Source organism: Mustelus asterias, chromosome 2 (genome assembly GCF_964213995.1).
Source record: "Mustelus asterias chromosome 2, sMusAst1.hap1.1, whole genome shotgun sequence".
Taxonomy (NCBI): domain Eukaryota; kingdom Metazoa; phylum Chordata; class Chondrichthyes; order Carcharhiniformes; family Triakidae; genus Mustelus; species Mustelus asterias.
Genome location: NC_135802.1, coordinates 53,381,971 through 53,409,157, shown reverse-complemented (window position 1 = coordinate 53,409,157; position 27,187 = coordinate 53,381,971). Strand labels below are relative to the sequence as shown.

Here is a 27,187-nt window from a genome sequence, read left to right as displayed (position 1 = left end):
GACCCAAAGATCAAAGCCAAAGGCTCTGCAATCTCATCCCTCGCCTCCCAAAGAATCCTAGGATACATTTCATCAGGCCCAGGGGACTTATCGACCTTCAGTTTATTCAAAACTGCCAATACATCCTCCCTCCGAACATCTATTTCCTCCAGCCTATTAGCCTGTAACACCTTCTCTTCCTGAAAAACATGGCCCCTCTCCTTGGTGAACACTGAAGAAAAGTATTCATTCATCACCTCGCCTATCTCTACTGATTCCATACACAAGTTCCCACCACTGTCCTTGACCGGCCCTAACCTCACCCTGGTCATTCTTTTATTCCTCACATAAGAGTAAAAAGCCTTGGGGTTTTCCTTGATCCGACCCGCCAAGGACTTCTCATGTCCCCTCCTAGCTCTCCTCAGCCCCTTTTTCAGCTCGTTCCTTGCTAACTTGTAACCCTCAGTCGAGCCATCTGAACCTTGTTTCCTCATCCCTACATAAGCTTCCCTCTTCCTTTTCACAAGACATTCCACCTCTTTTGTGAACCACGGTTCCCTCACTCGGCCATTTCCTCCCTGCCTGACAGGGACATACCTATCAAGGACACCCAGTATTTGTTCCTTGAAAAAGTTCCACTTTTCATCAGTGCCTTTCCCTGACAGTTTCTGTTCCCATCTTATGCCCCCTAATTCTTGCCTAATCGCATCATAATTACCTCTCCCCCAATTGTAAGCCTTGCCCTGCCGTCCGGCCCTATCCCTCTCCATTGCAATAACAAAAGACACCGAATTGTGGTCACTATCTCCAAAGTTCTCTCCCACAACCAAATCTAACACTTGGCCCGGTTCATTTCCCAGTACCAAATCCAATGTGGCCTCACCCCTTGTCGGCCTATCCACATATTGTGTCAGGAAACCCTCCTGCACACACTGCACAAAAAGTGCCCCATCCAAACTATTTGACCTACAAAGGTTCCAATCAATATTTGGAAAGTTAAAGTCCCCCATGACAACTACCCTGTGACCCCCACACGTATCCATAATCTGCTTAGCAATTTCTTCCTCCACATCTCTATTACTATTTGGGGGCCTATAGTAAACTCCTAGCAACGTGACCGCTCCTTTCCTGTTTCTAACTGCAGCCCATATTACCTCAGTGTGCATATCCCCCTCAAAGTGCTTTTCCGCAGCCGTTAAACTATCCTTGATTAACAATGCTACTCCTCCACCTCTTTTACCAGCTTCCCTACACTTACTGAAACATCTATACCCCGGAACGTCCAACAACCATTCCTGTCCTTGTTCTACCCACGTCTCCGTAATGGCCACAACATCGTAGTCCCAAGTAGCAATCCACGCCCCAAGTTCATCCACCTTGTTCCGGATGCTCCTTGCATTGAAGTAGACACACTTCAACCCATCTTCCTGTCTACCGGTACCCACCCTTGACCTTGATACCTTCCCCAATACCTCACCACCCTCAACACTGACTTCTGGACTACAACTCCTTTTCCCACTCCCCTGACAAATTAGTTTAAATCCCCCTGAAGAGCCGTAGCAAATTTCCCTCCCAGGATATTGGTGCCCCTCTGGTTCAGGTGCACCCCGTCCTGTTTGTAGAGGTCCCACCTTCCCCAGAACGTGTTCCAATTATCCACGTATCTGAAACCCTCCCTCCTGCACCATCCCTGCAACCACATGTTTAAGTGCACTCTCTCCCTGTTCCTCAACTCGCTATCACGTGGCACCGGTAGCGTACCAGAGATGACCACATGTTTTGTCTTTGCTCTCAGCTTCCAGCCGAGCTCCCGAAATTCCTGGTTTTAAATCCCCGTCCCTTCTCTTACCTATGTCGTTGGTACCAATGTGTACCACGACTTGTGACTGTTTCCCCTCCCCCTTAAGAATCCGGAAAACACGGTCCGAGACGTCACGGACCCTGGCATCCGGTAGGCAACAAACCATCCTCGAGTCTCTTTTGCTGCCACAGAACCTCCTATCTATCCCTCTAACTAACGAGTCCCCAATAACTATTGCCCTCCCGCTCTCCTCCTTACCCTCCTGAGCCACAGGGACGGACTCAGTGCCGGAGATCCTCTCACTGCGGCTCACCACTGGTATGTCGTCCCCCTCAACCGTATCCAAAGCGGAATACTTATTGCTAAGGGGAACGACCACAGGGGATCCCTGCACCGACTGCTTCTTCCCAGCCCCTCTCACCGTCACCCATCTATTTTCATTCCGCGGAGTAACTGTATCCCTGAAGCTTCTGTCTATGGCCATCTCTGCATCCCTAATGATCCTAAGATAATAAATCAAATCAACAAAAAAATAGAAACCAGTGCCTTTGAGGAAATGGGAAACACTTAAAAACTCTTCCAACAACACACAATTTTCACTTCTGAGACCAAGTTCAGTCCCAATAGACTTCAGGATCAATTGCTAGGGGAGACATAAAGAATGATTGTCTTTTCAAATTCTCCCTCACACCATAGTTTGAAATACCCGGGTTGTGCTCACCCATCCACAAAGTGAATGGGCTGAGGTGGAATGAGGCGGGTATCTGACTGCTTTGTTGTGCCCCAAATCTAGAGGTCATACACTCCACCCTTGTATTGCAAAGAAAAACCAAACAGAGGACATCTGAAATAAAAATCAAAGCATGAAAAGGTCATTATGAAATATGAATTTCTGTGTGCTAATATTTTCTACATTCTTTCTTTCATATTATATAATGCATTTTAAGGTCTGTTGCATTCTCCTGACCCTCCCTGATAGCTCACTATATAGTTATGAATCCAATCATGTTTGTTCTTCATTTGGCTGTAGAATTAGTTTTGCGCTAAAATTTGCTAATTTAGTTGCTTTTAAAAATCCTTTCATGGGATGCGCATGTTGCTGGCAAGGCCAGCATTTGTTGCCCATCCCTAATTGCTCTTCAACTGCTATTTCAGAGGGCAGTTGGGAGTCAACCACATTGCTGTGGGTCTGGAGTCAGACTGGGTAAGGACGTCAAGTTTCTTTCCTAAATGACATTAGTGAATCAGATGGGTTTTTGATGATAGTTTCATGGTCACCAACATACCATTACAATTCCAGATTTTATTAATTTAAACCCGTGTTCCAGGAGCTTGGGCTTCTGGATTACTACTCCAGTGACATCAGCACGATTTCAAAATGAAGAATTATTTCCTGTGTCTTTTTTTTAAAGTTAGGTCCACACCAAAAAGAAAGCTTCTTCAATCAACCTCACATTTTTCCAGTTTTCCCACATTTAAAAACATGTCCATCAAGTGAAAAATATTGACATTTTTGGTTGCACTCTATTCTGACCCAAAGGAATCAAACTGAGCCTATTTAGAAAGACACCAGATCATTAAAAGCCTCAGAAACCCATTTTATAGAGGTTAAGAGTTGTGAACAGACACTATAATGGAAAATACTTTGCCCAAGTTTGCAGGTTTGATTTTTTTTTAAGTGCAGTGCTGCCACCTGGTGTAATCCTATATTTATTAAAAACATTCTGCAAAAATTATTTCACTGACGTGCTCTGTTGTGTTGTTAACTTATTATTGGACTATCTCTTTAATTCAGTAATATATAAAAGGTACAAGAAAACTACATCAGTTTATTTTTTTTAAACTTGCCTGTCTTATACATAATTTCTTCTCTATTCAAGAGGGTTGCCAGTGCCATTTGAGAGACTGGACTATGCCATTATCTGTACATAAGAAGGTTTAACAAATGGGAGTGGAGTAAACTCACCATCTTCATTTAGGGGGTCGAGTGACAAAATACACACAAGTATGTTTGCTGTTGTATAATCTCCAAACATTATGAAGAGACAGAATTCAAAATACTTCAAGAATAGCAACAGGACTAATTTACAAGATTAGGACGTAGAAGGATTTCTGGACATTGTTCATTAAGTGCATCTAAAGAATTCTCATCAGGAAGTGGCATTACTCTGAAATGCCATATGCTTTTTACGTGAATGCATACATATTTTACATTTTTGATTGCACTTACATTAACACCGACTCAGAAAAGTGTTGATTAGCAAAATGCCTCATCAAACTACAAATATCTTCTTTTTAAACCATAGAAATTCATAGATCCCTACAGCGAAGAAAAAGGCCATTCAGCCCATCAGGTCTGTACCCCCCGCCCCCCGGGCCAGGCTCTACCTTTCACCCTATCCCCATAACCCCATGCATTTAACATGGCAAATCCACTTAACCTGCACATCTTTCGACTGTGGAAGGAAACCGGAGCACCCGGAGAAAACCCATGGAGACATGGGGAGAATGTGGAAACTCCACACAGTTACCCAAGGCTGGAATCAAACCCAGGAACCTGGTGCTGTGTGGCAGCAGTAGTAACCACTGTGCCGCCCTAACTTAACATGTTGCTGACAAGGCAGAGGAGCTATCTTTTCCTGTCAGCAAATAGCCTCAATATGGCTGTGATGCTTCTGCAGTTGCATCTGCTACTCAGAGGGAGTTCCTTTGAGCAGCAATGCATCCAAAAGCTAACCACTCACCTGCAAAATTCATGAGGCAAAATTGAAAACTTCAAATAACATTGAAAGCAAAAGATTGTATTTTACTGAGCACTTTCGAAAAAAAGTGTTGAAATTATTTTATTTCTCAGCTACAGTGGTTGGTAAACATTTAATTGGACATCCAGCCACACACCTAAGATCTGGGAGCCTAGTTAACATTGCCTGCAAATTGAAAAATGACTTCTGAAACCTCAAACTTCACCTCTATTTCAATGTGCTACAAAATGAGCTCCCTTGCTTGTCCCATATTGGAGTGCTAACAAAATGTATAATGCAGTGTACAGTGTGGGTCAATAAGAGACTAGGTTACCCATCTTATTCAGCTATTTACAGGATTTTGTATCAATCTGTTTCTTGAGGAGATAGTGCATGTGTAAAATTCCAAGGATACCACAGAAAATTGCGGAATGAGCCAGATCCAAGTTTTAACTGTCAATATTTGACTATGGTTAATTAGTGAAGAAAGCCTAATCTCGAGCATATAAACTAATGATCTGCAGCTATCAGTCTCCTAACAAAGATAGAGACTGAGATACAAACTTTGAAGAGATGAAAAGAATACTGAATGCTCCCCCATCTGAGATGATTGTCTTAACCTAGGGCCTATTGCGAGAATGTGGTATCTGGCAGCCTGCTTGTCTTTGGCAGCTGGTAAAATCAGCCATTCCAAATTTCTTGTGCTCAAGCAGTCACTCCCATCAGTCACTACAGCTCCCTAGAGCTTGGAAAATGTTAACTGACTGATTAAACTGACTGAAAAGGAGAAGTAGTACAGCAGCTGCAAGTTCTTTCAATAAGCCCACCCATCCTGGACTTCATATACATGGGAAGAATAGAAGAGAGAAACAGGAGGGAAGGAGAGACAGAGAATGAGGGGAGGTCTCTTATTGGCCCACACTGCAAATTGCAGAAATGGGTGAACGTCAAGTAGTAGCTAAGGAGGGCAAGAGAGAGGTGGGTAGGCAAGAAAATAGGCAGAAGAAAGCCAGTCACTAAATTAAAAAGACATATGATACTGCAAACTTATCTTGATATGAACTGGCTATTTGCAACTCTTAACACCATTTGCATTTGATGCTCTCTCTTGAAATTGGAATTTCTGTCCATTTATCCACCAGTCTGCACGGAATCCCACCTGCTTGTTAACCCATGTTAAAATTCCCCTCCTATAATTCCAGATCTGATAGATAGGTTAACCATCATATTGACAAAACATTTACTAATAAATTACTAATATTCTGAGACATTTTCAGTACCACTCCAGTTAGAGAACCACTGTATTTGACTCTAATCCAACTCAAGGTTAGTTCTCTCTTAACAGCTTCAGAGGAGGCCTAGGAAGCCAATTGTACTCGCTACAAAGGACAGAATTACTACTCTGAAAACATCCTCATCATATGGGCTTTCATGATTCAAGGTGACAATCCACCACCGCCTTCACATAGCAACTAGAATGGGCAAATGCCAGCCTTGCCAATGACATCCACATTCAGGCAACAAGCAGGAGTTAAAAACCCTAATTGAAATAAAAACCCTTATATAAGACATAGCAACATAGATCCTGCCCTATAGTATACTCTTGATCATTAGCAAAGTAACAGAAGGAGTCATCAACAGTGCTATCAAATGACACTTAGCAATAATTTGCTGGTATAACTGAGTGAGTCCGAGCAAAATTGAAATCAAGAGCAATGGGGGGGGGGGGGGGGGGGAGAAATCTCTCCACTGGTTGGAGTCATAGAAAGACAGTTGATTGTTGGAATGCAATAATCTCAGTGCCAGGTCATCACTGCAGGAGTTCCTCAGGGTAGTGTCCTAGGCTCAATCATCTTCAACTGCTTCATCAGTGACCCTCCCTGTATCATAAGGTCAGAAATGGGAATGTTCACTGATGATAGCTCAATGTTCAGTACCATTTGCAAATGCTCAGATACTGGGGCAGTCCCCTGTCTATGTGCAACAAACCTGAGACAATATTTATGTTTGGGCTGCTAAGTGCTCATTATTGTATGAGTTCTTCATGTCATTCAACCATCTTCCCTTGACATTCAATGGCATTCTTATTGCTGAATTCCACGTTATCAACATCCTGGGAATTACTATTGACCAGAAGCTGAACTGGACTAGCCATATAAACAACTTGGCTACAAGAGCAGGTCAAAAGCTGGGAAGTGTGTGGCAGGCAACTCGGCAGCTGACTCCCCAAAGCCTGTCCATCATCTACAAGGCACATGTCAGGAGTGTGGTGGGATACTCTCCACTTGTCTGGAGGAGTACAGTTCCAACAACACTTGTGAAGCTTAACACCATCCAGGATAATGCAGCCTACATAATTGGCATCTGATCCTATTCACCACCTTCAATATTCACTCCCTCCCCCACTGATGCACACATGCAACAGTATGTACCATCTATAAACTGCAGCAACTCATAACATTCCTTCACCTCACTTTCCAAACCAACAATCTCTGTGGGAACATTGCTACATGCAAGTTCCCCACCAAGCCACACACCAGGCCGACTTGGAATTATAAATCACCATTCCTTTACTGTCGCTGGGTCAAAATGCTGGAATTTCTTCCCTTGGTTCAAGGCATCGACTCACCAGCAATTTCTCAAGGGCAATTCGATAAGCAATAATGCTGGCCTAGCCAATAGCGCCTATGTGAATGAATAATAATAGAAAATGCAAACTGCTATCCCTTCAAGTTTCATTATACTTCAGCTGGTGTCGTACAGAAAGTAGAACAATCATTACATCTAACCTAGGGCCCTCATCAGGTCTGCAGCATAAATTTACACTTTTAAAAAGGAATTGCATTAATATTAAAGTCTTTCCAAGTGCTTAGATATTGATTGCAAAATGCATGTTAAGCTCTTACCCCAGCAAACTCCCCAACGGGCTTGGCGTAAAGGACATAATGAACTAGGAGGAATTATACGTTCAACAGGGTATTTCGTGCAGCGTTGGTTGACAAAGCACCAGAAACACTGGAAGACAAGAGTTCAAAATGTGTTAAAAACTATCCAAAATTTTCGCAGTAATGACCCAGCAAATGCAGAATTTCTTTTTTACAAGAACCTCCCCTCTGCAGCATAAACCTACTTAGATCCGTGCCTCAAATTCAAAACACGGTTTCAAAACTACATAAAATCTATCATTGTTTTTAACTTAAATATGTTAAGTATTTTTTAAAATCATAAGTTTTTAAATAAAAAGCTTCTTATGCGAGATCAGAAATTAGCACTGCAAAGCTCAAAGATTAGTTTCAGAACTTGTGCAATACTTTATTTTTAGGCTAATTTCTTTTTTTTACAACGGTATAGAACTTCCGAACAGTATAGAGCTTTAACTTGAAACTATAACTAAATATTTTATGTCTATAATGCACTCAAATGTAACATATAATGCATTCAAATATTATCCATATTTCACTTCCTTGAACTGCAGAGTGAAGATTTCATAGTTTATTCTGTGAAGAATGAATGAAGAATTCCAACCAGTTGTCCTACGAAAAACAATATATATAATTGCTCAGGAATGTCTAGAATGTGGTCCCAAACCTTGACCACTTAACTCTGAAAGCCCAGGATACACTATTTTATTTGCACTTCTGTTTATTCATTTCCTGCTTTGGGCGGCACAGTGACACTGTGGTTAGTGCTGCTGCCTCACAGCACCAGAGACCCAGGTTTAATTCGGACCTCGGGTCACTGTGCAAATTCCACACATTCTCCTTGTGTTTGCGCAAGTTTCCTCTGGGTGCTCCGGTTTCTTCCCATAGTCCAAAGGTGTGCAGGTTAGATTGATTGACTGTGCTAAATTGACCTTAGTGTCAGGAGGATTAGCAGGGTAAATATATGGGGTTACGCCAATAGGGTTATGGTTGGTGTAGATGCAATGGGCTGAATGGCCTCCTTCTGCACTGTAGGATTCTATGTTTGAGTTTGGTGGGGTGTTTAGGTTAATAAAGGGCTGATTTAAGTACCAGAAACTTGCAAGATATGTAACTCAATAGAAACAATGAACTTAAAACTTGTACACGTAGTTCCTGATATTCCATGATATGCTCTGGGTGGCTCGTAAAAACAACTTGCAATTATACAGTACCTTTTACACAGTAAAACATCCTACAGAACAATGAAACAAAATCTGACACCAAGCCACATAAGGAGATGTGACAGGTGATCAAAAGCTTGGCTAAAGATATAGATTTAAAGGAGTGTCTTAACAGGAGAGAAACTGAAGAAAGGAAATTTCGGAACCAAGGGCTAGGCAGCTGAAAGTACAACTGTCAATTGTAGAGTAATGAAAATTAGGCATACGTGAGATGTCAGAATTGTGGTGTGCAGGTACCTCGAAGACTGTAAGCTGGACATAGACAAAGTGATAGGGAGAGGCAAGGAGGTGTTTAAAACAAAGAAACAATGCTTGAAAACCATGTTCTAGTTCATCGGAAGACTACAACAATAGGTGTGTTCTTTAATAAGATGCAATAGAATTCATCCTAGTTTCTTTCAAATCTGAACATGGCTAAAAAGAGAGAGATATCTCAAGATATTTAAAGATCCTAACTTAGGTATTACTAAAAAGATTCCTAGAAAATGCAAATCCGCAGCCCAAAACATTTCCAAATGTATTTTGGACTGCTAATAATTTTGTAAGCTTTCATTTGTCAAACAGGTTTGAGGTGCTCACAGTATGTGTGGATGAAAGCAAGGTCTGCAAGGTGGATGAGCAGGCTGTCCATGGTACAGGAGGCCATCCAAGTGAGGGGAGCAAAAAGAATTGTAGTGGTTGTAGAGGACAGTAGAATGAGGAGGTCTGACACCATTCTCTGCAGCAAAGAGCGCAAGTCTAGATGGCTGTGTTGTCTGCCCTAGTTTGGGCTGGAGAGGAAATTGCAGTGTGACAGAGAGGATTCAGTTATCATGGTCCATGTAGATAACAGCAACAGACTGAACAAGGAAAGAGATTCTGCATAGTCAATATGAAGAATAAGTAGAATCTCAAAGGTAATCTCTAGGCTATTGCCTGAACTGTGTGCAAATTGGTGCAGGGCACTTAAGATTGGGGAACTAAATGCACAGCTCAAAGACTGCTGTGGAAGAAATGGGTTCGGGTTTGTGGCCACTGGCATCAGTACTGGGAAAAATGAGGATTGTAGCGTTGGGACAGCCTACACCTGAACCATGCTGAGACCAGTGTTCTGGCAAGCCACATAACCAGGGAAGTAGAGAGGATTTAAACTAAATAAGGAGGTTGAAGAATTAAGCTTGGGTAGATGAGGCAAATCAAGAGGTAGTCAAGGCACAAGGGCAAAATAGTAACATGGAAAATGAGGGTTAGAGAACAACAGGAAAGAGCAGACTAGATGCTACAAGATGACAAAACTTTGTATCTGAATCATGTATCATTCATAACAAAGTAAATGAACTAATAGCACACTTGAAGTGAATAAATATGATCTGATAGCCATTACAGAGACATGGTTGCAGGATGACAAGAATTGGGTCCTGAATATTGAGAGTTATAGACATTCAAGAACAATAGGAAGCTAGATAAAGGTGGAGGGATAGCAATGTTAATCAACGATGGCATTGGTGCAATAATTAGAGATGACCTTGGTTCAGAAGATCAGGATGTAGAATCAGTTTGGGTGGAGATAAGGAATAGTCGGGGAAAGAAGCTACTAGTGGGAGTGTTATACAGAGGCCACCTAACAGTAAACACAATGTAGGACAAAGCATACAAGTAGTAGTGTTGCAGATATGTTATAAAAGGACGGCAATAATCGTGGGTGATTTTAATCTATATATAAACTGGGAAAATCAGTTTGGCAGTAGTAGCCTGGATGAGGTGTTCATAGAGTGCTCTTGACACAGTTTCTTTGAGCAGCATGTTCTTGGACTTGGTATCATGTAATGTGACATGATTAATTCATGACCACAGAGTAAAGGCATCTCTAGTTGACAGCAATCATAATATGACTGAATTTCATATCCAGTTTGAAAGGGATAAGTGCAGTATTTTTAATTTAAACAAGGGCAACCATGTGAGAATGAAAGCTCAGCTAGCTGAAATGAACTGAGATCAGAGGATAGATGAATAGAGAAACTCAGAATAAGTACATTCCTACGATTTTAAAAAATTCTAAGGTGTGGATCCACTATCCATAAGTAACTAAAAAGGTTAAGAAAAGTATCAAAGTTAAGGAAAAGGTATATAAAGGTGAGTGACAGGTTAGAATATAAAGTCAGGCAGAAAACTACTAAAACATTAATCAGAAGAAAGGAATTTGAGTACGACATGAAGCTAGCTAGATATGTAAAAACAAATAGCAACAGTTTCTACAGGTATTTAAAAAAAAGAAAATAATTAGCAAGAGTTTTCATTCTCTAGAGTGTGACAATGGGGAGTTATTCATGAATAATAAGGAAATGGCAGATGAAATAAACAAATCTTTTGCTTCTGTTTCAGTATAGGATACAAAAACATTCCAGTAATAGCTGTATACCAAGAGGTGGAAGGAAATGGGAAGCTTGGGGAATTAACAATTACTAGAGAAGCGGTATTGAGAAAACTGATGGAGCTGCAGATTGACGGGTCTCTGGGTCCTGATGGACTTCAACTTAGGTCTCAAAAGAGGAGGCTAGTGAGGTAGTAAATTCGGTGGTGACAATTTTCCAAAATTCACTAGATTCTGGGAAGGTTCCATCAGAGGGGAAAGCAGTAAATATAACCCTCTATCAAGGAAAGGAGGCAGAAAATAAGGAACTACAGACCAGTTAGCCTCACATATAGATTAGTGAAGGGGGTGCTAGATTTGATCATTAAGCACCTTGTGGCTGGGCAATTAGAAAAGCTGAAGATAGTCAGGAAGAGTCAGCATGGTTTTATGAAAGGGGAATCATGGTTAACCAATTTACTGGAGTTCTTTGATGGGGTGACATGTGCTATGGATAAAGGGGAGCTTGTGGACATAAGGCACTTGGATTTCCAGGAGGCATTTGATAAGGTGCCGCATCAAAGGTTATTGTGGAAAATGAAAGTTCATGGTGTAGGGTGAACTTATTAGCTTGGATAGAAGATTGGCTGACTGGCATAAAACAGAATGTATGCATAAATGGGTATTTTTCTAATGAGCTGGATGTGACAAGTGGAGTCCCACAGAGGTCTGTTCTGGGGCCTCAACTTTTTACAATTTATATCAATGATTTAGATGAGGAGAGCGAAGGCATGATAGTTAAATTTGCAGATGACGAAAAGTTAGGGTGGAAAGTGTGTTGTGTAGAGGACACAAGGTTACAGATAGATGCAGATAGGTTGAGCAAATGGGCAAAAATCTGGCAAATGGAGTATAACGTGGGAAAAAGTGACGTTGTTCACTTTGGCAGGAAGAATAAAAAGGCAGGATGTTACTTAAATGGAGAAATACTGCAGAATTTTGTAGTGCAGAGGGATCTAGGTGTTCTAGTGCACGAGTCACAACAAGTTAGTATGCAGGTACAAGTAATCAAGAAGGCTAGTGAAATGTTATCCTTTATTACAATAGTAATTGAACATAAAAGTAAGAATGGTTTGCTTTAGTTATACAGGACATTGGTGAGACCAAGTGTAGTTTTGGGCTCCCTATTTAAGGAAGGATGTGAATGCATTGAAGGCGGTTCAGAGGAGGTCTACAGGATTCACACCTTGAATGAGCGAATTGTCTTGTGAGGAAAGTTGGACAGATTGTGATTGCCCCAGCTAGAGTTTAGAAGTAAGGATGACTTGATTGAAATATATTAGACCCTGAATGGTCTTGACAAAAGGAATGTGGAAAGAATTATTCCTCTTATGGGCGAGTCCAGAACTGTAAGGCATTGTTTGAAGATTTGGGGTCGTCCTTTTAGGACCGAGATGAGGAGAATTTTTTTTCTACGAGGGTTGTAAGACTTTGGAATCCTCTGCCTCAGAAGGCAATGGAGGCAGGGTCATTGAATATTTTAAGGTGGAGGTTCTTGTTAGGCAAGGGAATCAAATGTTATAGGGAGTAAATGTGAATGTGAAATTTGAAACACAAACAGATCAGCCATGATCTTATTGAATGGTGGTGCAGGCTCGAGGGGCCAAATGGCCTACTTCTGCTGCTATTTCCTTTGTGAGTATACTTCAGGCACGAACAGAATTGACATATGGTTAATATAAGATGCATGCAAGGATGTGTCTTATTTGGCAGCGAAACTTACATTAGGTAACAATAGTATTCTCTGCATCCACAAAATTGATTTCTATAGTGGTCAAATCACTTTTTATAACTGAAGAAAATGCACTTTGTAAACATGAGGATGACAATAAAAGCAAGAGCGCTGCTGAAATTTGGTCTTTTCAACTGATGCAAATATCTTGAAAGCTGGTGGAATCCATCAAACCTGCCCCTAAATTCTGACATCATAGTGATTGATGGAAGTCATCTGTTTACATTCAGTGATGTGCATCAAAAGTAAATAGATGCCAGCTGTCAAAAAGTAAATGAATGGCTATTTGACAGATCCGTGAAATCAATGCCATAGCTATTAATGAGCATTTCCTTTTTTCAAAAACATTCCTACTGTGGATAAACAAGTATTAGTTTGAGATGAAGAACACTTGCAGAAGAAATCAACTTTTACAGATAACAAACCAAATTGTAATTTTAAACAGTTATGCAGTAGAACATAAGCATAGCACATCAAAATTACTATTACAAGATACTCACTCTTGAAATTACAGGTTTGGCATCTTATAAGATATCAATATTTGCCATTTCAAAGCCAATTAGTGTTCTGCAAGTTGGAATGGTTAATTACAGTCTATGAATCTGACTTTCAATATTGAAACCATCTGATTAAACAAGCAGTGTCGTTCAGTATATACAGTAAGAAGTCTCACAACACCAGGTTAAAGTCCAACAGGTATATTTGGTAGCAAAAGCCACTAGCTTTCGAAGTGCTGCTGCTTCATCAGGTGAGTAGGATCCCACTCACCTGATGAAGGAGCAGCGCTTCAAAAGCTTGTGGCTTTTGCTACCAAATAAACCTGTTGGACTTTAACCTGGTGTTGTGAGACTTCTTACTGTGTTTACCCCAGTCCAATGCCGGCATCTCCTCATCACGTTCAGTTTTTAAACAGAGGAACAATTATGGGCTGTGAGAAAGTGGAGTTGTTGTTCCTTACACTCAGAGGTCAACTTTTTGAAACAAGCTAAGGAATATTATAAGTCCTGACATTCTGCCCTAAATACCTGACCCTGTTTGGAACTTTTTCTGGAAGTTTGCTGTTATTCTGGTGCTAATTATGGATTTTTCCACCACTAACAAGGCAAATTATTTTTCAGCATGAGTGAGTAAAGACTCAAGCTATAAATTCCAGGGTATTCTTCCATAAATTGATAAAATTGAGATACTTACACTGACATTTTCCAAGCACTGTTCACAAGATGTATTTGTAAAATCTGAACAATCTATATAAAAGTAAAGAAAAATTAGCAATAGGCGGTACAATTTTCTCTCTCTAGTTATTTAAACACTACAACGGAAGAGATACTGCAGAAAGAACATAAATGAGAAAGCATCTGAAGAAATAATAACTATGGAGATCCACAGGCCTGGGCTGTATTAAAAAAACTTGTGGCTCCTTGGTAAGATACCATTTTCCTTGGTCTCGATTCATCATAAAAATTAAACCACCATAGGTTCAATCATCCTCAAATCAATTATTTCAACAAATAATTCAACTAAACAATCCTAGACTGGGAAACGTCACATTTGAAGGCTCTTTTCTATTTTACAATTAATGCTAAGCAGTTTACGTTCAATGATAGACGTGTAATTTGAAAACAATATCTTGTAAAGTTTTGATATCTCTTTCTTCTGCCAGTTACTGGAATTTATTTTCTCATAACTGAAACTTCAAGCAGCTATCCTTAAAATTTGCACTCTTTCACTTGAGCCTGTCAGCCTTCTTTTATTCTTAATGCGCACAATATATTGCAAGTGATTATGCTCCAAGAAAATGCTAACATTGCAGTTACATTTTTCCTCAGTTTCATCTCCAATTCAAGACTGCTTCTTCAGAAACAATATAGCCTCATGAAAAACATTTACTGAGCTGAAAACAATATCACACGTAAAAAGCAAATGACATGTCGAGCACATGAATAACATTCGACGTGAGGAAACACAGCGTGTTTAGGATCTGGAATGCACTCCCTGAGGTTATGATGGAAGCAGGTTCAATAGAGTCATAGTGTCAGAGGTTTACAGCATGGAAACAGGCCCTTCAGCCCAACTTGTCCATGCCACCTAGTTTTTACCATTAAGCTTGTCCCAGTTGCCCATATCCCTCTATACCAATCTCATAAAAATCATAGAAACCCTACAGTACAGAAAGAGGCCATTCGGCCCATCAATTCTGCACCGACCACAATCGCACCCAGGCCCTACCCCCATATCCCTACAGATTTACCCACTAATCCCTCTAACATCCGCATCTCAGGACACCAAGGGCAATTTTTTTTTTAAGCATGGCCCATCAACCTAACCCGCACATCTTTGGACTGTGGGAGGAAACCGGAGCACCTAGAGGAAACCCACACAGACACGAGGAGAATGTGCAAATTCCACACAGACAGTGGCCCAAGCCGGGAATCGAACCCAGGTCCCTGGAGCTGTGAAGCAGCAGTGCTAAGCACCGTGCCGCCCAATCCTTACCCATGTAACTGCCTAAATGCTTTTTAAAAGACAAAATTGTACCCGCCTGTACCTCTGGCAGCTCATTCCAGATGCCTTTAATAGAAAATTGGGTAATATTTGAAGAGGAAAGAAATTGTAGGATTATGGGAGAAAGGCAGGGGAGTGGAGCTAGGTGAGTTGCTCTTGCAGAGACACAGACACGATAGGCCGTGTGGTCTTTTGTGCTTTACCCACTCTGATTCTATGTCGATTGCAGCTTCATGTTACTTGACTCAGCTACTTCCACTTCTCCATAGCCCTGCAAAGCTTTCCTCTTCAGATAATTATTCAGTTTCGTTTCAAAAGCATCAACTAAATCTGTCTTCACCACGCTCTCAGGCAGCGTATTCCAGATCTTATCCACTTGCTGCCTAAACAAGTTTTTCCTCACATCACCTCTGGTTCTTTTGCTAATCACCTTAAATTGATGCCCCTAGTTCTCAACCCTTTGCCAACAGGAACAGTTTCTCCCCACCTACTCAGTCCAGACCTTTCACTTTTGAACACTTCTTTTAAATCTCCTCTCAACCACCTCTCATACAGTCAGAGCAATACAGCACGGAAACAGGTCCTTCAGCCCAACTATGCCGACCATGGTGCCCTTCCAGCTAGTCCCAATTGCCCAATAAAGGACGGCCCCAGCTTTGCCAATCTTTCTTCATAATTTGTGTCTTTCATCTCTGAAATCGTTCTCAAATCTTTTCAGCATCCTCTCTGAAACCTTCATATTCTTCCTAAATAATTGGACGGAATATTCTAGATGAGGCTGCACCAGAGTTACATAAACGTTTCCCATAACTTCCATACTTCTGTACTCTATGCCTCAACTTATACAGCCCATGTCCCAAATATCTCAACAGCTTTTTCATCTTGCCTTGCCATATTCAACAATTGATGCACATATACCTCCACATCTCACTCCATCCTCTTTAGAATTGTTCCCTTTATTTCATATTGCTTCTCCTCATTCATCTGACCAAAATCTATCACTTCACACTTCAAATATTATATAATATTCCAAAACTTATACGGCTAACTGTTTCATATAACACTATATGCAGAGCACTGTGAATTGTTAATAAACATATCTGTGGAAAGATAAACTTCAGAAAATAACTAAAAAGTTTAAAAGTGGCTATGTTGAGTACTGATGTGTAGTTTCCCCATAAAGATATTAATGTGCCAAGACCCAGTAGCAATGTAGACACACTGTGGGTCTTGCCTTCTGCCACTGGAATAAACAACCCTGCAGTTCAGCCGGTAAACATACAAATTATCCCTGAAGTTGCTTTGCATTTATATAGCGCTTTTAACATAGCAAAAGATCCCAAGAGCTTCACAGCAATACCACAAAGGAAATCTGACACCGAGTCATGCAAAGGAATAATAGGGCAGATGACTAAAAGGTTTATTAAAGAGTTTGGTTTTAAGGAATGCCTTAAAGGAGAGAAGAGGTAGAGAGGCAGATAGTTATACAGAGGGAAATTCAAACTTAGGAGGAATGGAAGCAAAAACAAGGCCACCAAAGGTGAAGTGATTAAAATTGAGGGTGCACAAGAGGACAGAATCGGAAGGGTGGTGATACCCGAGGGCCATAGGAAATAAAAAATGAGAGCAAAAGTCTGGGGTGATTTGAAAGCAAAGATTTTGAAATTGAGGTGGCACTTAAATGGGAGCAAGTATAATACAAGAAGGGGGTAGAGAGAAAACAGGGAACTATAGATCAGTGAGCCTAACGTCGGTACTGGGGAAGTTGCTGGAGTCCATTGTCAAGGATTTCATAACTCAGCATTTGGAAGGCAGTAGCATAATCAGACAAAGTCAGCACTGATTTATAAAAGGGAAATCCTGCTTGACAAATCTATCAGAATTCTTTGAGGATGCAGAGGATGGAACTAGTAGAGTTGACCAAGGGGAACAAGTGGATGTGGTTTATTTAGACTTTCAGAAGGCTTTCGACAAGGTCTCGCATAAAACTATTGTGTAAAGTTAAAGCACATGGAATTGCAGGCAATGTTTTGAGATGGATAGAAAGCTGGTTAGCAGATAGAAAGCAAGGAGTTGGCATAAATGAGTCTTTTTCTGATTGGCAGTCAGTGACTAGTGGGGTTCCACAGGGATCTGTGCTAGGATCCCAACTGTTCACATTATATAATGATTTGGAAGAGGAAACTGAATGTATTATCTCCAAATTTGCAGATGATACAAAATTGGGTGGGAGTAAGCTGTGAGGAGGATGCAGAGATGCTTCAGCGTGATTTGGATAGGCTGTGTGCGTGGGCATATGCATGGCAGATGCAGAATAATATGGATGAATAAGAAGTTATCCACCTTGAGAACAATAATAGGAAGACAGATTATTACTTGAATGGGTGCAAATTGAGAGAGCTGGATACTCAGCGAGACCTCGGTGTCCTCGTGCATCAGTCACTGAAAGTAAGCGTGCAGGTACAGCAGGCAGCAAAGAAGGCAGATGGTGTGTTGGGAATCAGGATATTGAATTTGATGATCAGCCATGATTAAAATGAATGGCAGAGCAGGCTTTGAAGGGCTGAATGGCTTACTCCTGCTTCTATGTAAAAGTGATGGGTGGAAGGGACGTTGTTCGGAGTTAGAATATAGGCAGTAGACATAAAGATGATTTCAAGTTTATGGAGGTTGGAGGCCGGAGGCCAGTCAGGAGTGAGAGATTCACCAGCAGATGAGTTGAGGTAGGAGTGAAGTTGGGCAACGTTACAGTGGTGGAAATAAACAGTCTGACTGGTGGTGTGGATATGATTTAACCCTAAGGGTGCAAACAGTCTGATTCCATCACAGACAGTTGCCACGAAGAGGGATGGTGTTGGCCACGAGAGAACAAAGATTGTAGTGAGAAATTAAGACAATGAAAGAAACAACCACTTTCATTTATATGGAGCTTTAAATGACCACCAGACAAATCAAATTGCTTCAATGAAGTACTTTGGAAACGTAGCAGCCAATGTGGCACAGAGCAAAATAGGTTTTTTTATTCATTTACACTGGGCCAGTATTTAATGCGCACCCCTAACTGCCTAATTTAGGAGGGTGTATTTGAGAGTCATAAGAACATAGGAATTAGGAGCAGAAGTAGGCAAAATTCCTCCGAGCTTGCTCCACCATTCAATCCGATCATGGCTGATCTCTTCTTGGTCTCAAATCCACATCACAATCTGTTCCCTATATCCCTCTTTCCCTTTTTTTTTAAAATGAGAAATATATCTATCTCCCTCTTGAAGCCATTCAATGATTCAGACTCCACCGCGCTATGGGGCAGCAAGTTGCAGAAATTCATCACCCTCTGCGAGAAGTAGTTCCTCCTCATCTCAGTTTTAAATCTACCCCATCTCAACCTATACCTGTGACCTCTTATTTGAGATTGCCCCATAAGAGGAAACATTTGGTCTACATTTACGTTATCAATTCCTTTTAAAATTTTATACACCTCAATCAGATGCCCTCTCATCCTTATAACCGAGTGAGTACAAGCCCAAACTGTTTAATCTCTCTCATACATCAATCCTTTCATCCCTGGAATCAACCTGGTGAACCTCCTCTCAACTGACACCAATGTCACCACATCCTTCCTCAAATAAGGAGACCAAAACTGGACACAATACTCCAGATGTGGTCTCACCAACACCCTACACAATTGCAACAACACTTCTCTACTTTTATACTCTGCAATAAGTGCCAACATCCCATTTGACTTTCTATTATATGCTGAGTCAACCATAATGCTGTGGATCTGGAGTCACATGTAGGCCAGATCAAGAAAGAATTGCACATTTCCTTCCCCAAAGGACACTCATGAACCAGATGGGTTTTTTACGACAATCAACAATGGTTGCGTGGTCATCACTGGACCTTCAGTTCCAGGTTTAAATTGAATTCAAGTTTCACCATCTGCCTTGGCAGGATTTGAACCCAGGTCCACAAATTCTGGTCTCTGAATCACTCATGCAGTAACAATACCAACTGCCTCCCCAGAAATGTGTAAAAGAGACGGAGGGGGAAAAGAGAGCAGATGAGGCAACTAGCTCAGAGTAAGTAGTGGAGGAGTGTGATCCGGCACCCTCTTTCCTCTCAACCCTCACACACAGAAACTTTTTCTCTCACCCACCTCAACATCCTCCCCCCCCCGACCCACCCCAAGCGCCCTCCCTCTCGCACACCCCCACCACCCACCTTGCTCCCTCTCGCTCCCCCCCACCCTCCTCCTGGCTCCCTCTCGCCCCCCCACCCTCCTCCTGGCCCCTGCTCCCCCCTCCCACAACCCCACCCTCCTCCTGCCACCCCCTACCCCCCACCCCCACCCAGCCTCCTCCAGGCTTCCGCCCCCCCCCCCCCCCCCCTCCTGGCCCCGCACCACCCCAGCCTCCTCCTGGCCCCCGCACCCGCCCCCCCCCCCCCCCCCCCCCCCCAGCCCAGACTCCTCCTTGCCCCGCATCCCCCCAGCCTCCTCCTGGCCCCTGCACCCGACCCCCTCCACCCACTCCTGGCCCCCGCACCCTCCCCACTCCTGCCCCCCCCCACTCCTGGCACCCCCCCCCCCCCCCCCCCAAGCTCCTCCTAGCCCCGCACCCCCCCTCTCCTCCCGGCCCCCGCCCCCTCCCACCCTCCTCCTGCCCCCCCCCCAACCTCCTCCCGGCCCCCACCCCCCCCGCCTGGCCCCCCCACCCCCTCCGGGACCCCACCCTCCTCCTGGCCCCCACGCCACCCCCCCCCCCTTCTCCTGGCCCCCACGCCACCCCCCCCCCCCCTCCTGGCCCCCCCCTCCTGGCCCCCACCCCACCCCCCCCTTGCCCCCACGCCATCCCCCCCCTCCTCCTGGCCCCCACACCTCTCCCCCTTCTCCTGGCCCCCACGCCACCCCCCCTCCCCCTCCTGGCCCCCACCCCACCCTCCTCCTGGCCCCCACGCTCCCCCCCCCCCCACCTGGCCCCCACACACCCCCACCCTCCCTCCTGGCCCCCACGCACCCCCCCCACCCTCCTCCTGGCCCCCACACCCCCCCCCACCCTCCTCCTGGCCCCACACCCCCCCCTCCTCCAGGCCCCCACGCACCCTCCTTCCCCCCCACCACCCCCACGCAGCTTCCTTTCCCCCCCCCACCACCTGCAGGCACCCTCCTTCCCCCCCCAACAACCCCCACGCACCCTCCTTCCCCCCCACCAACAACCCTCACGTACTCTCCTTCCCCCCCCCCCCAACTCCCACGCACCCTCCTTCCCCCCCACCACCTGCAGGCACCCCCCCCCCCCCAACAACCCCCATGCACCCTCCTTCCCCCCCACCAACTCCCACGCACCCTCCTTCCCCACCAACAACCCCCACGCACACTGGTTCTCTCCAGCAAACCCCCACACCCTCCTTCACCCCACCCCCCCATGCCCTCTTCCCTTACCCACCGTGCCCTCCTTCACCCCCCCGTACCCTCCTTCCCTCCCCCCGTACCCTCCTTCTCTCCCCCCTCCCCTCCTTCTCTCCCCCCCGTACCCTCCTTCCCTCCTTCTCTCCCCCCTCCCCGTACCCTCCTTCTCTCCCCCCCGTACCCCTCCTTTCCCTCCCCCCCGTACCCTACTTTCCCTCCCCCCACCCTCCTTTTCCCCCACCCCGTTTCCCCCACACCCGTACCCTACTTCCCCCCCGTACCCTCCGTTCCCTCCCCCCCGTACCCTCCTTTCCCTCCCCCCGTACCCTCCTTTCCCCCCTCCCCCCGTACCCTCCTTCCCCCCGTACCCTCCTTTCCCCCCTCCCCCCGTACCCTCCTTTCCCCCTCCCCCCGTACCCTCCTTTCCCCCCTCCCCCCGTACCCTCCTTTCCCCCCCTCCCCCCCGTACCCTCCTTTCCCCCCCTCCCCCCGTACCCTCCTTTCCCCCCTCCCCCCGTACCCTCCTTTCCCCCTCACCCCCGTACCCTTCTTTCCCCCCCCGTACCATCCTTTCCCTCCCCCCGTATCCTCCTTTCCCTCCCCCACCGTACCTTCCCTTCCCTCCCCCCCCACCCCGTACCCTCCTTTCCCTCCCCCCCGTACCCTCCTTTCCCCTCCCCCCCGTACCCTCCTTTCCCTCCCCCCCGTACCCTCCTTTCCCTCCCCCCCGTACCCTCCTTTCCCTCCCCCCCGTACCCTCCTTTCCCCCCCCCGTACCCTCCTTTCCCTCCCCCCCCCGTACCCTCCTTTCCCTCCCCCCGTACCCTCCTTTCCCTCCCCCCGTACCCTCCTTTCCCTCCCCCCCGTACCCTCCCTCCCTTCCCTCCCCCCCCGTTCCCTCCCTCCCCCCCCGTACCCTCCCTGCCTCCCCCCCCCCGTACCCTCCCTCCCTCCCCCCCCGTACCCTCCCTCCCTCCCCCCCCCGTTCCCTCCCTCCCTCCCCCCCCCCCCGTACCCTCCCTCCCTCCCCCCCCGTACCCTCCTTTTCCCTCCCTCCCCCCCCCCCGTACCCTCCTTTCCCTCCCTCCCCCACCCCCGGACCCTCCTTTCCCTCCCTCCCCCCCCCCCCGTACCCTCCTTTCCCTCCCTCCCCCCCCGTACCCTCCTTTCCCTCCCTCCCCCCCCGTACCCTCCTTTCCCTCCCTCCCCCCCCGTACCCTCCTTTCCCTCCCTCCCCCCCCGTACCCTCCTTTCCCTCCCTCCCCCCCCGTACCCTCCTTTCCCTCCCTCCCCCCCCCGTACCCTCCTTTCCCTCCCTCCCCCCCCTCCGTACCCTCCTTTCCCTCCCTCCCCCCCCCGTACCCTCCTTTCCCTCCCTCCCCCCCCCCCGTACCCTCCTTTCCCTCCCTCCCCCCCCTCCTTTCCCTCCCTCCCCCCCCCCACCCACCCTCCTTTCCCTCCCTCCCCCCCTGTACCCTCCTTTCCCTCCCTCCCCCCCCCCCGTACCCGCCTTTCCCTCCCTCCCCCCCCCGTACCCTCCTTTCCCTCCCTCCCCCCCCCCGTACCCTCCTTTCCCTCCCTCCCCCCCGTACCCTCCTTTCCCTCCCTCCCCCCCCCCCGTACCCTCCTTTCCCTCCCTCCCCCCCCCCGTACCCTCCTTTCCCTCCCTCCCCCCCCCCGTACCCTCCTTTCCCTCCCTCCCCCCCCCCGTACCCTCCTTTCCCTCCCTCCCCCCCCCGTACCCTCCTTTCCCTCCCTCCCCCCCCCGTACCCTCCCTTTCCCTCCCTCCCCCCCCGTACCCTCCTTTCCCTCCCTTCCCCCCCCCGTACCCTCCTTTCCCTCCCTCCCCCCCCCCCCGTACCCTCCTTTCCCTCCCTCCCTCCCCCCCCCCCCGTACCCTCCCTTTCCCTCCCTCCCTCCCCCGTACCCTCCTTTCCCTCCCTCCCCCCCCCCACCCTCCTTTCCCTCCCTCCCCCCCCCCCCCTCCTTTCCCTCCCTCCCCCCCCGTACCCTCCTTTCCCTCCCTCCCCCCCCGTACCCTCCTTTCCCTCCCTCCCCCCCCGTACCCTCCTTTCCCTCCCTCCCCCGCCCGTACCCTCCTTTCCCTCCCTCCCCCCCCCCGTACCCTCCTTTCCCTCCCTCCCCCCCCCGTACCCTCCTTTCCCTCCCTTCCCCCCCCGTACCCTCCTTTCCCTCCCTCCCCCCCCCCCCCGTACCCTCCTTCCCTCCCTCCCTCCCCCCCCCCGTACCCTCCTTTCCCTCCCTCCCTACCCCCCCCCGTACCCTCCTTTCCCTCCCTCCCCCCCCCGTACCCTCCTTTCCCTCCCTCCCCCCCCCCCCGTACCCTCCTTTCCTCCCTCCCCCCCCCCGTACCCTCCTTTCCCTCCCTCCCCCCCTCCTTTCCCTCCCTCCCTCCCCCCCGTACCCTCCTTTCCCTGCCCCGTACCCTCCTTTCCCTCCCCCCCGTACCCTCCTTTCCCTCCCCCCGTACCCTCCTTTCCCTCCCCCCCCGTACCCTCCTTTCCCTCCCCCCCGTACCCTCCTTTCCCTCCCCCCCGTACCCTCCTTTCCCTCCCCCCCGTACCCTCTTTTCCCTCCCCCCCCCGTACCCTCCTTTCCCTCCCCCCCCGTACCCTCCTTTCCCCCCCCCGTACGCTCCTTTCCCTCCCCCCCGTACCCTCCTTTCCCTCCCCCCCCCGTACCCTCCTTTCCCTCCCCCCCCCCCGTACCCTCCTTTCCCTCCCCCCCTCCCGTACCCTCCTTTCCCTCTCCCCCCCCCGTACCCTCCTTTCCCTCCCCCCCGTACCCTCCTTTCCCTCCCCCCCGTACCCTCCTTTCCCTCCCCCCCCCGTATCCTCCTTTCCCTCCCCCCCCGTACCCTCCTTTCCCTCCCCCCACCGTACCCTCCTTTCCCTCCCCCCCGTACCCTCCTTCCCTCCCCCCCCGTACCCTCCTTTCCCTCCCCCCCCCCGTACCCTCCTTTCCCTCCCCCCCCGGTACCCTCCTTTCCCTCCCCCCCCGTACCCTCCTTTCCCTGCCCCCGTACCCTCCTTTCCCTCCCCCTCCCTCCCCCCCCACCCTCCTTTCCCTCCCCCCCCCCACCCTCCTTTCCCTCCCCCCCCACCCTCCTTTCCCTCCCCCCCTACCCCTCCTTTCCTCCCCCCCTACCCTCCCTTTCCCTCCCCCCCCCATACCCTCCTTTCCCTCCCTCCCCCCGTACCCTCCTTTCCCTCCCCCCCCCGGACCCTCCTTTCCCTCCCCCCCCGTACCCTCCTTTCCCCTCCCTCCCACCCCCCGTACCCTCCTTTCCCTCCCTCCCCCCCCCCGTACCCTCCTTTCCCTCCCTCCCCCCCCCCCCGTACCCTCCCTCCCCCCCCGTACCCTCCTTTCCCTCCCTCCCCCCCCGTACCCTCCTTTCCCTCCCTCCCCCCTCCGTACCCTCCTTTCCCTCCCTCCCCCCCCGTACCCTCCTTTCCCTCCCTCCCCCGCCGTACCCTCCTTTCCCTCCCTCCCCCCCCCCGTACCCTCCTTTCCCTCCCTCCCCCCGTACCCTCCTTTCCCTCCCTCCCCCCCCCCCCGTACCCTCCTTTCCCTCCCTCCCCCCCCGTACCCTCCTTTCCCTCCCTCCCCCCCCCCGTACCCTCCTTTCCCTTCCCTCCCCCCGTACCCTCCTTTCCCTCCCTCCCCCCCCCCCCGTACCCTCCTTTCCCTCCCTCCCCCCCCCGTACCCTCCTTTCCCTCCCCTCCCACCCCCCCGTACCCTCCTTTCCCTCCCTCCCCCCCCCGTACCCTCCTTTCCCTCCCTCCCCCCCCCGTACCCTCCTTTCCCTCCCTCCCCCCCCGTCCCTCCTTTCCCTCCCTCCCCCCCGTACCCTCCATTCCCTCCCTCCCTCCCCCCCCCGTACCCTCCTTTCACTCCCTCCCCCCCCCGTACCCTCCTTTCCCTCCCTCCCCCCCCCGTACCCTCCTTTCCCTCCCTCCCCCCCCCGTACCCTCCCTTCCCTCCCTCCCCCCCGTACCCTCCCTTCCCTCCCTCCCTCCCCCCCCTGTACCCTCCTTTCCCTCCCTCCCCCCCCCGTACCCTCCTTTCCCTCCCTCCCCCCCCCCCGTACCCTCCTTTTCCCTCCCCCCCCGTACCCTCACCCCCCCCCCGTACCCTCCCTCCCTCCCCCCCCCCGTACCCTCCTTTCCCTCCCTCCCCCCCCGTACCCTCCTTCCCTCCCTCCCCCCCCGTACCCTCCTTTCCCTCCCTCCCCCCCCCGTACCCTCCTTTCCCTCCCTCCCCCCCCCCGTACCCTCCTTTCCCTCCCTCACCCCCGTACCCTCCTTTCCCTCCCTCCCCCCCCCGTACCCTCCTTTCCCTCCCCTCCCCCCCCCGTACCCTCCTTTCCCTCCCCTCCCTCCCGTACCCTCCTTTCCCCCCCGTACCCTCCTTTCCCTCCCTCCCCCCCCCGTACCCTCCTTCCCTCCCTCCCCCCCCGTACCCTCCTTTCCCTCCCCTCCCCCCCCCGTACCCTCCTTTCCCTCCCTCCCCCCCCCGTACCCTCCTTTCCCTCCCTCCCCCCCCGTACCCTCCTCCCCCCCCGTACCCTCCATCCCTCCCCCCCCCCCGTACCCTCCTTTCCCCCCCCCCCGTACGCTCCTTTCCCCCCCCCCCGTACCCTCCTTTCCCTCCCCCCCCCGTACCCTCCTTTCCCTCCCCCCCCCCGTACCCTCCTTTCCCTCTCCCCCCCCCGTACCCTCCTTTCCCTCCCCCCCGTACCCTCCTTTCCCTCCCCCGTACCCTCCTTTCCCTCCCCCCCCCGTATCCTCCTTTCCCTCCCCCCCCCGTACCCTCCTTTCCCTCCCCCACCGTACCCTCCTTTCCCTCCCCCCCGTACCCTCCTTTCCCTCCCCCCCCGTACCCTCCTTTCCCTCCCCCCCCGTACCCTCCTTTCCCTCCCCCCCGGTACCCTCCTTTCCCTCCCCCCCCGTACCCTCCTTTCCCTGCCCCCGTACCCTCCTTTCCCTCCCCCCTCCCCTCCCCCCCCACCCTCCTTTCCCTCCCCCCCCCCCCACCCTCCTTTCCCTCCCCCCCCACCCTCCTTTCCCTCCCCCCTACCCTCCTTTCCCTCCCCCCCTACCCTCCTTTCCCTCCCCCCCCCCATACCCTCCTTTCCCTCCCTCCCCCCCGTACCCTCCTTTCCCTCCCCCCCCCCCCGGACCCTCCTTTCCCTCCCCCCCCCCGTACCCTCCTTTCCCTCCCTCCCACCCCCCGTACCCCTCCTTTCCCTCCCTCCCCCCCCCCCGTACCCTCCTTTCCCTCCCTCCCCCCCCCCCCCGTACCCTCCCTCCCCCCCCCGTACCCTCCTTTCCCTCCCTCCCCCCCCGTACCCTCCTTTCCCTCCCTCCCCCCTCCGTACCCTCCTTTCCCTCCCTCCCCCCCCCGTACCCCTCCTTTCCCTCCCTCCCCCGCCGTACCCTCCTTTCCCTCCCTCCCCCCCCCCGTACCCTCCTTCCCTCCCTCCCCCCGACCCTCCTTTCCCTCCCTCCCCCCCCCCCGTACCCTCCTTTCCCTCCCTCCCCCCGTACCCTCCTTTCCCTCCCTCCCCCCCCCCGTACCCTCCTTTCCCTCCCTCCCCCCGTACCCTCCTTTCCCTCCCTCCCCCCCCCCGTACCCTCCTTTCCCTCCCTCCCCCCCCCGTACCCTCCTTTCCCCTCCTCCCACCCCCCCGTACCCTCCTTTCCCTCCCTCCCCCCCCGTACCCTCCTTTCCCTCCCTCCCCCCCCCGTACCCTCCTTTCCCTCCCTCCCCCCCCGTACCCTCCTTTCCCTCCCTCCCCCCCGTACCCTCCTTTCCCCTCCCTCCCTCCCCCCCCCGTACCCTCCTTTCACTCCCTCCCCCCCCCCGTACCCTCCTTTCCCTCCCTCCCCCCCCGTACCCTCCTTTCCCTCCTCCCCCCCCCGTACCCTCCCTTCCCTCCCTCCCCCCCGTACCCTCCTTCCCTCCCTCCCTCCCCCCCCTGTACCCTCCTTTCCCTCCCTCCCCCCCCCGTACCCTCCTTTCCCTCCCTCCCCCCCCCCGTACCCTCCTTTCCCTCCCCCCCCGTACCCTCACCCCCCCCGTACCCTCCCTCCCTCCCCCCCCCCGTACCCTCCTTTCCCTCCCTCCCCCCCGTACCCTCCTTTCCCTCCCTCCCCCCCCCCGTACCCTCCTTTCCCTCCCTCCCCCCCCCGTACCCTCCTTTCCCTCCCTCCCCCCCCCCGTACCCTCCTTCCCTCCCTCACCCCCCCGTACCCTCCTTTCCCTCCCCTCCCCCCCCCGTACCCTCCTTTCCCTCCCTCCCCCCCCCCGTACCCTCCTTTCCCTCCCTCCCTCCCGTACCCTCCTTCCCCCCGTACCCTCCTTTCCCTCCTCCCCCCCCCGTACCCTCCTTTCCCTCCCTCCCCCCCCGTACCCTCCTTTCCCTCCCTCCCCCCCCCGTACCCTCCTTTCCCTCCTCCCCCCCCCCCGT

The 27,187-nt window shown here is 50.1% G+C and overlaps 1 protein-coding gene across 1 annotated transcript in view; it reads right to left on the bottom strand.

Annotated features, from left to right (window-relative positions):
• Positions 1 to 27,187, bottom strand: part of LOC144507904 (pituitary tumor-transforming gene 1 protein-interacting protein-like) — a 97,012-nt gene that overhangs the window by 68,217 nt on the left and 1,608 nt on the right. Inside the window, exons 2-3 of the mRNA XM_078235389.1 lie at positions 13,978 to 14,030; positions 7,428 to 7,536 (exon numbers count right to left, since the gene is read on the bottom strand). Coding sequence (XP_078091515.1) covers positions 7,428 to 7,536; positions 13,978 to 14,030 — 162 coding nt within the window. The remainder of the gene's footprint in view (positions 1 to 7,427; positions 7,537 to 13,977; positions 14,031 to 27,187) is intronic.